The following is a 12458-nucleotide window of genomic DNA, read 5'->3' as shown; positions in this document are numbered from 1 at the left end:
TGGGGGTGACCCTCATCCCCTGGTGCCCCATCATGTGAGGGGTGATCCTGCGCCCCTCGGGGCTCCCTGGCCCCGTGCACGGCACGGATGGACGGAGCAGAGCCGGGAGGTGACGCACGCCCCTGGAAAATGCCGCCCGGCTCCGTGTTTCCCACTCATCCCACCCTGGATGAGAGGGGCTGCCCTGCAGAGAGCTACTGTGGCAAGGCCAAACATGGGCAGGGAGGGCTGGCTCTCCGTGCTGGGGCTGCAGCACATGCCCATGCTCCGTGCCCATGGAGCAGGGAAGGTGCCTTTCGCCCTTGGGCTGCTCACGGCGCAGACCCTGCGGCTCCTGCATGCGTGCAGGAAGCGAGCCCCATCCCACCCAGCACCACATTCGTGTGTGCCCCTGGGCATAGCATCGGACACTCAGCACCCTGATCGTACAGTGGGTGAGCAGCCCAGACCCCTCCCTCGGCTTTCCACGCAGGACAGCCTGGCCCAAACACCCGAAAACAGGCAGATCCCTCTCCCTGCTCCTGACAGCTTGGCGACAGCTCGGGGAGAGGACAGCCCGCACACGCACCGCTGGGTCCCCATCCCTCCCGAAGCCAAGCCTTATCCCCTGGGTTTCTCCCCGCTCCATCCCTCTCTGGGACGGGGCTTACCTCCGGCCGGGGGTCCCGCGGTGACAGTCCGGGGGCTGGCAGGCCAGCAGCAGCAGCAGCAGCATGGCAGTGCCACCTCGGGCACCCATGGTGTCCCCCAGGGCTGGAGCAGCGGCTCGGGCTCCGGGCACGGCACAGAGCCGTGCTTCCACCAGCGCTTCCAGGCGAGGGCTGCAGCTACTACTATATTTAATGAAGGGGAGTTGAGGGAGGGCCCTGTAACTTCTGCCGCCACTCAGGAAGGAGGAATTCGCTCAGATGACAGAGTCAATCTCTTCTCTCTTAAAGGGGCCCCTGCCCACCCGCTGCTCAAAGCACCCTTGTTTCCGTTGGGGCGAGGCGAGGGAGGAGCGGCCGCTGTCACTGAGAGGGGAAGGAGCGTGGTTTGGGGTGCGATGGGTGGCCCCGGGGGCTTTCGTGGCTGTCCCCGACACCAGGCACAACCAGCTCTTGGGGTCCATGGAGTCCCGAAGCCGTGTTACCCATCCCTGGCTCTATCCCGTTCCCTGCCGCCTGCCGAAGCGGCTCTCACCAGGACTAAAGGCAATCGGACAGTCCTCGGGGCTCATAATAGTCCAACCATGCCCTGGGGAAAAGGGCTTCCCAGCTTCTTCCCCCCGTGCAAAGCCGATGCCTCACATATTAAAGACAAGGACACAATCCCTCGGATACGCAGCATCCCACCCAGTCAGGATCCCTGCTCCTCGTCCCACAGAGCCCCAGCAGCTTTCAGGACTCTCCTTGCTCACAGTGTAGCTTGCATCCCATCTCTCCATCCCCTCTAAAGCTGCTCCCAGCCTCCTGCTTGGATCTGGAGCAGCAACCCCCTCCTTCCTCATGGATGTCTGTATTTCAGGTCCTTTCGCCCCCCCCGCCGTGTTTCACTGGTGGGTTAGGTAGGCTTGTTTCCTGCTGGTTTACTTCTAACCTGTTCAGGGCCCTTGGTGTGACTTTGCTGTCTTTGGCAGTGTTTACAACACCTTCCAGCTTACAGTCATCTGCAAACATGATTAATTTGTTGTTTACTCTTGCTTTCAGATCATTAATAAAGACATTAAATAAAGCTGGGATGTGCTGTTTTCTCAGTACCTTTCCATGAGGAATTGTCAGGGACTGGGTAAGTTTATTAGCTAATTCTCTTTAGTCTGGGGGTTACACGTTACCCAGACTTGCTGATTTGTACTGATTCAATTTTGCCAAGTATTCCCCTTCCTGCTCTTTATCTCAAGCTCTTCCGAGGACCTCTGTGTTTTGCTCTCTGTCTGTCCTTAGCAGTCCCCTCTTTGCCTTGTTAAGGGCTGATTGAGGGGCTTGGAGCAACCTGGTCTAGTGGAAGGTGTCCCTAATGGCAGAGGGCTGCAACTCGATAAGCTTAAGGTCCTTTCCAACCCAAATCATTCTATGATCCTGTTCCTGGTTTTGCTCATGCTTCCCCATTCCCAGGCTTCCTTTGCTCCCTGTGGCACCAAGGGATGAGCCACTGTTTGCCACAGGAACACTGGCCTCAAGCAAGGGCAGCAAGTACCGCTTGAGCAAGAAGACACCTCCGAGCAACCTGAGCATCCTCTACATTGGGGGTGCTCACTGGCTGGCTCCTGCCTCTGCAGGTGGGGTTTCCTCTGTCCGGCAGCAGAGAATGCTGCCCGCTGGCCTTGCTGGCTTCAGTGTCACCCAGCACTGACCGGGAGGAGGTGTTGGGAAAACATAAGGGACAAGCCTGGCAATGGCAGAGTAAACCGTTCACTGTGGTTATTATTAATTATCATTATTTCCCCTCCAGTCAGGATATTACAACCTCTGCTTGAAGCCTCATGTGTTACCCAGAGAAACAACCCTGCGGCAGCCCCCTTCAGCCACCTCCATCGCCGGAGCCCCCGAGTGCAGCCCCACATCTGGTCAGCACATTTGCTATCCCTCAGCCAGGCCCTGGCTAAGCCAACATCTGGCTGAGCAGCAGAGGGGCAGCGCCAGCGTGGAGCGGTGCCTTTGGCTTTGCCCTGAAACCTGCTCTGCGGCACGGGGAGCTGATGCTGCGTGCCCCCAGCTCCATTTGCAGGCAGCAAGGAGCTGCCTTTGCCCTTTGGTGAGTGCCACACCACTGATGGGGGTACTTTGGGGAGGGCTGGGGGGAAATCAGACAAGTTCCATTTTGTCCTTCCTCCGTAGCCCAGGGGCTGGTATTGAGGCGGCCGTGGTCTCCATCCCTCCTGGCTCAGGGCTGCTCTCCCTCCTTTCGTGCTGGCCGGATGCATTTATTTATCCGAGCCCAGCTCTATTTAGAATGTGTTTCCAGGGAAGCCGGTGTGAGGGAGGTGAGGAGGGCTGCTGAGGGGCTCCACAGCCCCCTAGCCAGGGTCCTGCCATGCCTGCAGGGATGCATGAGCACCTCTCATCCACCCCATCTCTCACAGGAGCCCCTGTTCATCCGCTGCATCCAAGCCCAGCGCAGGTTGGGAAGCAGGAAGCCCTTTCCTTGGAGAGCTTTTTCCCTGGAGAGCAACATTCTCTGTTTGCTTGAGACTGGAGAAATTCAGAGCAGCGGGATGCTGGTGCTCGCCTGCAAGGAAGAGACACCCCATTCACCCTTTAATAAGCCTGCTTGGCTTTTCACCCCAACATGACATCCAGCACCCCTGGCTGGGCTTTGCACCAGCCCCAGGCTCCCAATGCTGTCACCCAGCACTGGCAGAAGAGGGGCTGGGCTGCCCGTGGAGCAAGGCTGGGGGTTCCTGATGCTGTGAGGGTCTGCAGCTTGGGAAGAGAGCACATCCAAGGGAGGAAAGGCGAGGAGCAAGCGTGCTTGGAGCGCACCGCCAGCGTCTGGAAGGAATATCCCATCCGGTGCTGGCAGGAGGGAGCGCATTCATGAATGCTGCTGGGATTTAGCTTCTCAGCATCTGCCTTCCCAAGTGCTGGAGGGATTTTATAGGAAACAAAGCAAACCCTTCGAATCTGACCTGGTCGAAGCAATGACCCAGCTGGAGGGATCTCATTTGGGGTGGTGGATCCCTAGCCTTTGATATGCACCCATTCCCTGAGGAGCAGGACAGCAGTGCTATTCCAGCCAGGCTGGAGCTTCTCCCAGACACATCCAGTGCTTAGGATAGCGGTCACCTCGGGGAGGTTTGCTCTCTATTTGCTCAGAGAAAGCACTGTGAACCTCGTGACTGTGGTTCCAAACAGCTGGGCAGATGTGCAGTGTCTCTGTGGTTGGGGTTGTACAGAGGGATGTCACGGGGTTAGTGCGCTATGTCCGGCGTGCCGTGCCTCTGGTGAGGAAACAGGGAGGAAGGGGGTGCTGCGGGGAGTTGGGGCTGCTGTGTTAGGCCTGAGAAGCACAGCCCTGCGTCCTCCCAAGCCTTTCTCTTGTCTCTTTGCAACCAACCAAGCAGTCTGTGCGGCAGGAGCACGCTGTTGATTTAAGGAGACAGAACAGTTCACAGAGTTTCAGGGCCCTGAGTGCTCCAATTGCCCTGATGAGCCCCATCTGGGCTCTCACCACACCCTCCATCACCCTGCATTTAAGCTCAAGCTCCTCTGTTCCTTCCTCCTCCTCATCAGGGATGTGGTGGGGTATGGGGCTGATGCTGGTCTCTGGTGGTGATCCTGCCTGCTTGGACAGAGGGATTGCACCCCTTATCTAGCTGCCTGCCCAGCTCAGGAACTCTCCTTCCCCTCATGACCAAGATGTGTTTGCAGCATGGTAAGCAAGCACCTCTTCATTGGTGTTACTTCAGGGTGCTCCCACCTGGGCACATTGCATGCAACCTCTGCATAGGGGTGGGCTTTAAAGTCCTCCAAAAGCAACCTGGTGGGCAATGCAAGGCAGTGCTGGGTGGCTCTCTTTGTGCTGGGGCCTTGCAATGAATCTGGACCATGGGATAACCCCTGTGGGCCAAACCCCCAGCTCTCCTGCTGCTTGCCTGAGGCCTTGTGCAGGGGGCTTGGTGTGAGATGGGCTTTATTTGCACCCTGAGGGGGTCAGAGTGCTGTGACTGTACTTCCCTGTGACTAATACCCTTTGCTCTTCCCGAGCACTGAACACATCACTCCCTGGTGTTAGCTTTGAAAAGGAAATCAATAAAGCCCATTTATTTTTATTTGGAATTTAGGGTGCTTTGGAAGAGGAACTGAGCTGTAATTTGGAGTCAGCAGGCTCACCACTTTCTCCAGGGCTTGTCAGATCCAGGAACTGGCTTTTAACACTAGATAAATATTGACTGATGCGTTTTCAAGGAGTGAGTTTCCTGCTGTGTGAAGGGGGAACCCTCAGAGAGCATGGGGAGGGCTGGAGCAAGCCCTTGGAGCATCCAGGAAGCAGTGGTGGGCTGTACTGGCTGCTCAGGCTCACTTTGGGTGTCCAGTGAGGTCACAGGATCTAACTGGGCTGTGACAGAGCTCAGGGTCTCAGGAAGCTTCTTATAGAGCCTGCTTGAAGGAGTGCTGCTAGAGCAGGTTGCTCCAATCCCCTGTGTCCAACCTGGCCTTGAGCACTGCCAGGGATGGGGCAGCCACAGCTTCTCTGGGCACCCTGTGCCAGCGCCTCAGCACCCTCACAGGGAAGAGCTTCTGCCTAAGAGCTCAGCTCAGTCTCCCCTCGGGCAGGTTCAAGCCATTCCCCTTGGCCTGTCCCTACAGGCCCTTGTCCCAAGCCCCTCTCCAGGTTTCCTGCAGCCCCTTTAGGCACTGGAGCTGCTCTCAGGTCTCCCCTTCAGGAGCCTCCTCTTCTCCAGGCTGCAGGCGGCAGCCCAGGAGATGGCACCAGCGCACCGCGCTGCCCGCCCCGCCGGGGCTCCGCGCCGGGGATGCTGCTCCGAGCCCTCCGGGGACCGCGTCCTGCTCCGAGCGCGGCGCCGGGGCTGGGATGGGCAAGCGGAGCGCGGGGCTCTGCTGCCGGCCCGGCCGCCGTCCCTCCTGCGGCTACAGCGGGGGTGGCGGTGAAAGAAGCAGCCCCGGCGCATCCAGGCTGCTCCAGGGACCGTCCTTGTGAGCACAGGAGTCTCTGTCGCTCTCCATCTCTTGAGCAAGCAGCGGGGCTGCCCGGGCTCCAGCCACCTCTGCTCTTCCAGCAGTGTCTGGCTACTGGTGATAGCTGGAGGTGGGACATGTTAAGGACGAGCATGTCTCTGTGGGGATGTAAGGTGGCACCATAGTGAAAGTTTGGAGGTGGCCTGAGGATGGAGAGCGGGTCCCTGGCAGCCCATCCTAGCCAGGATAGCATCAAGGTGAGCGGTGAAGTGTCCTTCAGAACTGAGCCACGCAGGGGTGAGTCCTGTGGGACAGGTGCTTGGTGGTGAACAAAGGTGGATGTGAGGGAGAAGGGGTGAAGCTTTGACAGGGAGCAATAATTGGGTTGGAGCCATGTGGGACAGTGGCAGGTCTGAGGGTAGCCCAATGCCAGAGCCTGCTGTGAGTACTGGGGTGGGTTCCAGGCCACCCTGGAGCCCTCAGTGTCCCTCCTGTCTCTGCTCCTGATATGTATGCCCTTGTGGCTCCACCAACTCACAGGCATTGGTGGCAGCTTTCCCCAGGGGATACCAGTTAAAAAGGAGACATGAGTTTTCTGTGTCCATCCCAATCCCTACTTTTGCTACTATGCACTGGTTTCCTTCCCAAATATCCTTCCTGCTGCTTGACCTCGTGTTGTCTCTCTCTGGTGTCACCAAAACAGACCAGGCAGGCACTACCTGCAGTGAGCTTCTCTCCCAGGCATGCCTTTGCAGGCTGCCAGGAGCGTGCATTGAAGCACCAGCATGAAGCCTTTTGTGCCTTGACCCTAGAAAGCTGCTGCTTTACCTGATGTTTGCTCAGCTTGTGATGTGAGAGGCACAAGGAGCTACCCCCTCCTTCCAGCTTCTTGGGGGAAGATGGAGATGACTCCTTTACCTGGAAAGGTGGTGGTTTCTCTGGGTGCAATAAGCAGGGTAAGATGCTTGTACTCCATCTCCCCACCCTGGTTCCTGGGCTTGCAGAGGAGTTGACACCCTCCATGGAGCCCATTCCCTTCTCCCCTTTCCTTTTCCTGCCTTTACACAACCCTGAAAGCCCCCAAAGCTTTAATGGGATGGGTGGGACTGAATAACCAGAGGAAGATGCAGTGATTGCCTCTCCCTCCCACCACCCCAGCTCCCGGTGCTGTAGTTTCCTTCCCAGTCAGGCTTCACCGGGGGATTCTCTCCCTGCAGCGGGACCCATCTGTCTTGGAGCAGATTAGAAAGATGTCACTTTGCCAGCACAGTCGTTTATCACAGTGGCTGGGGAAATTAGCAGGGGCCGGGCAGGGAGGAGGGAAACTGGGCTTGTCCTGGTGGCGTAGGTAAAGGTTGTGGAGGCTTCTAGACTATTTCTAGCTTGGCATCGGTTTGTCCTGAGGAGGAAACCAGGGCCTGGGATTTCCACCTTCGGGCCCTGACGGGGCTGAGAGCAATCAACTCTGAGAAAATTTATGGGGCAGAGGAGCTGGGGTCTCTCAAGCACTGGGGCTTCTAACTGGACGTTCATGTTCTCCTTCCAGCTGCTAATTCCAGGAGCCAGGGTAGAAATGAAGCCTTCAGGCTTGCCATAATGATCACAAGGATGGGACAAACTCCCTCACTGCAGGGGTTACCTGCACCATGCTCTGTCCATGGAGCAGCCCAGCTGGATTTGATGCTTTGCCCAGGGGCCAGTGGTGGGATAAGGGGCTCCAATCCCAAGTTGCCAGCTGGAAACATGGCAAAACTCAGGAAAGGGGAGGGGAAAAAAAGCTATTTTTCAGCGATTGAGAGAGCGCTGCAAACAAATGAGGAGCAGAATGCAAATGAAACCTGATAAAAATTCCCTGGCAGTGTCCCCTTTCAGCGTCATATATTTTTATCTTACTCTGGTTTTATTTGCTGGAAAGGGAAATGTAAAGGGAGAAACATTCAATTAAACCTGCCTGTCAGCTGGAGCCTCTGAGCCGTGGCATTTGAGGGCTGGAGGAAGAAGAGATGCTCCCAGGTCCCAGTGCGGTGCCTGGGACCACTGATGCTCCCTTGCCTGTCTGTGCACCCACTGTTGTCACAAGCATCCTTTAGCACGTGGCTGTGACTATGTCAATCACCATAGTAACAAGGGGCTGAGTTCTGGCAGGGTCTGTCCCCCTGCATGGCACAGTGGGGCTTTCTCCTCCCTGGGCTCCATGGGGCAAGGCTGGCGCTAGTGGCACCTCAAAGGCATCTTTGTGTCCCCATTGTCTTCTGCTCTGTGATGCTTTGCCAATCACTTGGCTTCTCTCCATCTCTCCAGGCATGTAGACCAGTGCTACAGGGACCCAAGTCCTGCAGTAAGGAGGCCCCATACATCCTTGGGGTCAAAGCTGGGACTTTTGGGGCAGTAACTGCCTCTTAGGTGTGGGAACTCTTTGGTGTTCACACTCAACTAACACAAGGGGAGATGGTCTCATGCTTTTTTTCTCCTCAGATCACCAGCTTTTCCTTCTGGAGGGAGAAACGTTGGAGCTTCCATGAGCTGTATTGGTCTGCAAAGATGCATACCAGCTTCTAGATGGTAGAAATGAAGGATGACAATCAACTGTGAAGCTCAGCACATGCTCACTATTGGGATTCTTTTATATCTAAATGTGGGAGCTGGAGGTGTCAGTGCAAACCCTGAAGTCTGAATATCTGATCCTGCACCATGCCCAGTACGTGTACTAGAACCAAGTTTCAGTGGGCTTTGAATACAGAGTCTGTGGACAGAGTGCTGGAGATGATGGGTTTCTCCTCAAATTGGGCAGGGCTTCTCTGAACACCTGCCCCAGCCTGAAACTGGTGCTGTGGAGTATCCTGCTCATGTTGTGCTGTGGGACCCCAGCAATGACTCGAAGGGAACCAGCTGCTGGCTTGGTTTTGTCGAAGGCCCAAGGCAGTGGAGAAGATGCTCCCAGAAATATATCTGTGGGTGCTTGGGTTTTGATTCATGGCAAGGAAACCTCCTCCCCTTGGTGGAGGCTGCTGGCTGGCAGTGGCTGTGACAGGAGCAGCTGGGATGTGGACATCAGTCTCCTCATAACTAGACTGAGACCAATGCTTTACTCCCTGGCAGGCATTCATCAGCTGGCAATGACTTTCTGTCTTTATTGACCCAGGGCTGGAGCTGAGCCAGTGACACGGAGGTAAAAGGGTCTATTTACCCATGAAAAATACTCCCGAGGCATCTAGAGCCTCTTCCAGCTTCAAACACTGGTGAAACCAAGGATGTGCTCCCAGTGGGGAGGTGCTGGTAGGACTGGAGCACCCAGGCAGTGAAACCTCACTGAAACCAGCGCTGTTGGTGTGGGTGATGCTCGGGAGACACAAATAGCTGCACTCTGGGCGTGGGTAGACATTGCAATGATGATTGCAGAAGGTGCCTCTTGTGCCCTTGTTCCCTCTTAGCTCCCCACTGGGAAGAGGGGGAAAATTGAGGCAGCCATGAGGAATATAGCAGTAATAAAGCCAGGCCCCTGTTGGGCAGGGTGTAGTTGTGCTGGAGAGCAGCAGCTCAGCAGGCAGCGGGTGCGCTACGGAGCCAAGGATAATAAGAATAATAGAAGAGATGTCAGGGTGAGTGGCAGCTCGGCAGCCTGGGGCCAGCCTTGTCTCCTGCAGGGATCCTGCTGCCCACCAGCAGCTCTGCCCAGCCCCTGGAAAGCTGTCAGCTGCTGACACGGCACAAATAGAGCCATTGCCCTGTGAAAACCCTGCCTCTGGTGTGTTTCCGCTTGGTGCTGCTGCTGCTGCTTGGTGAAACCTCTCAGTGAGTGCACTGCTTGGGTCTGGGCTGGGAAGGAGAGAGGGAAACGGAGGTAGTGGGAAAGGGACAGTGTGTTCTAAAAAGAGCAAAGCCAGGGAAGAGGGTGGAAATGGAGCAAAAATGGTTTGGATGAGAGAAGAGCCCCATCCCTGAGGCACGGGCTGACTTCAGCCCCTCCATCACCTCCTGAGCTGATGTTCCTCACCCCATCAACTCCTACTTGCTCTCTCCAGCCCTGGCACACACGGGTCCACCTCCCCATGCACAATCCCCATCCTCTCCTGCCCTCCAGTAAAGCCCCCCTTCCTGGCTCTATACCTGCTTCTTGCCTGGATGCACACATCGCGCATCTGCTTCCCCAGGCTGTTTCTTTACACAGGGACAAAATTGCCCATGCTTACTGATTATCCACAAGCTGTTAGGGAGAGACATCAAACTTCATTCTTGTACAGATAATCACTGCTTTGCTTTTGCAGCTTGCTAGAAGGACCATGCACATCCTGTGTGAGCCAAGGATGTATGCAGAGAGAGGACCAAGAGATTGAGTCTTTGGCTGGATGGGGATGGTTCCCCATTAACCATACAGGAAGAACACCAGTTGGAGGAGGAGGAAAGGGAGAGCCAGAGGGCAGTGATGTTTAAAGGAGGAGGGAAAGGGCTGGGTGTCAGCTGTGAGGATGAGGATGGATTTTTTGGAGTAGCCTTGGGGTGGTTTTCTCTTTTCTGTTGGAAACTGCTCCTTTGTCAAAGCAAGTGCCTGTGGGGAAGGTCAGACGTGATCAATCTGCCCAGTTTGAAAGCAGGCGCTCAGAAATGCTCAGCAACGTCCCATTGGGGTGATTGGTGAGCGGCACAACCGGGGAGAGTTGGATCAAAAACTTTTTGCCTGGGGAATGTGAGTTTGCAGCCCAGCATCTAAAGAGACAAAGTAAAGCAAGCTCCAGAGACTGAATCCACTTGGTGCTTTCTGGTATGATGGGTTTGACTCCCCCTCTCCCCTCACAGCCTTCACATCCCTGCAGCATGGTCCCCTAAGGATAATGGTCCTTTTGGGGGATAAAACCCCTTTCCTACCAGCTCTAGCATGGAAGAGGATGAAAGCCAGCCCAGAAGCATAAGGCTTCAGTGGACTGGGGATTTAAACATGTGGAAAAGCCCATTGTGTGTTGTCCAAGTTCTGTTTCAGTGGTGTTACTACTGACCTGCTGTCCCTGGTTTCTCAGTGGGGCTCCAGCCCTGGGAAACAGGGGGAATCTTCTTTAAGTAGCCTGTGCTGGACTTCAGAATGCTGTCTGTTTAATAGGGAATAATGGAAATGAAATAAGAATCACAGAATCACAGAATCCGAAGGGTTGGAAGGGACCTAAAAAGATCATCTAGTCCAACCCCCCTGCAAGAGCAGGGTAACCTACAGTACATCAGAATGGAAGAGAAGCACTGGGAGGACTAAACTGTTTTGGGAATAGGCAGTAAGGAGGGGGAAGTGCTACCTGGAAAGTATCTAGGGAGATGGCTGCTGGTGTGGGATGGCTGGAAGCTGGGATCCTTTGTATGATGGTTTTTACATCCTTTGAATGACGGGGCAGGGGGATGCTGTGGCTGTACCCCAAGATGTGAGGCAGTCGCTGATGTATGTCTTGGAAGTCATTGACCATCCTGCGAATGATCTGGGGACTGCTGGCTCACTGAAGGGCTTTGGAGAGGTGCAGGGCTTCTTACCCGTGCCCACAGGGTGTCAGAGAACTGGTGAGAAAGGGATGCAGTAGCTGGGAAAAGCTGGATGCTGATCTGTTCTTAGCCTGTGGAATGAGAGCAGAGCCCTGGCAAAAGACTTCCTGGGTGGATGCTGCCCAGGACAGCGTGGACTGGGGTGTCTGTGGTGGTAGTCACTCAAGGGCTGTCCTGGCTCCTGATGACAGCAGCTCCTCTGGGACATGTCTTGAGTGTTGTGCGAGCTCATTACATGCCCTTGGGAGGTTTCTAATAGCTGGAGCCCCTGGGTGCTGACGTGTTGGAGCATCTTTGCCTGGGCTGTGATGGGTATGGAGCAGCGTGGTGGTCACGGTGTGAGAGGGGACCCGCCTGCTGATAACGCCCTGCAGGGGCATGGCGCAGGGATGCGGAGCAGTGCTGCCTGCAGCCAGCTTCCCCCCGAGCTCACCTCCGGAGCTGCCTTTTGAGGGCTGTTTCATCTGGGTGAGTCTCACAGGGGCAGCTCTCGAGAGGCGAAGCAGCAGAATTGGATGTTTGTGCTGCACGAAGAAGGCTCTGGTTACAGAGCCGGGGAGAAGAGGATCCTAAATTGGATTTCTCTGCTTGCTTGGAATGGGCTCCAGTTGTGGGGGATTACTGGGGATTTAAAGCGAGCATATAGGAAATGGTAATGAAACCATCCCCGAGCCAAAAGAGCTGGGGAGCTCCATGTGTTGCTGTGTTAAATACAGAGGAATCTTGCAATTAACATCTGAGCAGTGTGCGGAGTGGTGCTGGTGACGAATGAAAGTCATGCAAGTTTGCAGGGTTGCAGCCTGCCTTTCATCTCCTCCTCTGTGGGTGAAGCACGAAGGCAGCCAGCTCCTTCTTGCGCCGTGGGCATTGCATCCCTTCCACCCTTTCCTAGGTGGGGTGACCCGCATGGGATGCTCAAGGGAACAAAGCAAACCCCACAGCACCGGGAGAGGACCAGCAGCCCCCCCCCCCAGGATCTGCAGAAAATGCTGTGTTCTCCAGTGAAAATCAGCGATTCCTTTTTAAGAATGAAATTTGGGATGCCTAATTGGGTATGCTGAGATTGAGTGTTGCCGATTTCTGTTTCCCACTCCTCTGCCTCCCCCTTGTTTTGGCCCCAGAAATGTCAAGGCTAATTGCCAGCATTATTTCTCCTCTTGTTTCAGCCTTACCCACCCCAGTGCTGAGGAATGAGGCAGCGTGTATGTGCATCATTGCCTAGCGCTGGTGCGGGCAGTCCCTACCCTGGGAGCTGGGTCTAAGTAGGGATACACAGCTTAAGGTGGGGAGCAGCACCCCTGCAAGCTGCTTAACAGAGAGCGC

General features: G+C 55.6%; 1 protein-coding gene across 1 annotated transcript in view; it reads right to left on the bottom strand.

Moving 5' to 3' along the window:
- CSPG4 (chondroitin sulfate proteoglycan 4) overlaps positions 1–2513 on the bottom strand; it is a 29882-nt gene extending 27369 nt beyond the window's left edge. Inside the window, exons 1-2 of the mRNA XM_065688724.1 lie at positions 2471–2513; positions 651–884 (exon numbers count right to left, since the gene is read on the bottom strand). Coding sequence (XP_065544796.1) covers positions 651–884; positions 2471–2513 — 277 coding nt within the window. The remainder of the gene's footprint in view (positions 1–650; positions 885–2470) is intronic.
- Positions 2514–12458: the final 9945 nt, after the last annotated feature.

The sequence above is a fragment of the Lathamus discolor genome, chromosome 8 (genome assembly GCF_037157495.1).
Source record: "Lathamus discolor isolate bLatDis1 chromosome 8, bLatDis1.hap1, whole genome shotgun sequence".
Classification (NCBI taxonomy): domain Eukaryota; kingdom Metazoa; phylum Chordata; class Aves; order Psittaciformes; family Psittacidae; genus Lathamus; species Lathamus discolor.
Note: the sequence above shows the minus strand (reverse complement) of the source record. Positions and strands in the feature narration are given on the sequence as shown.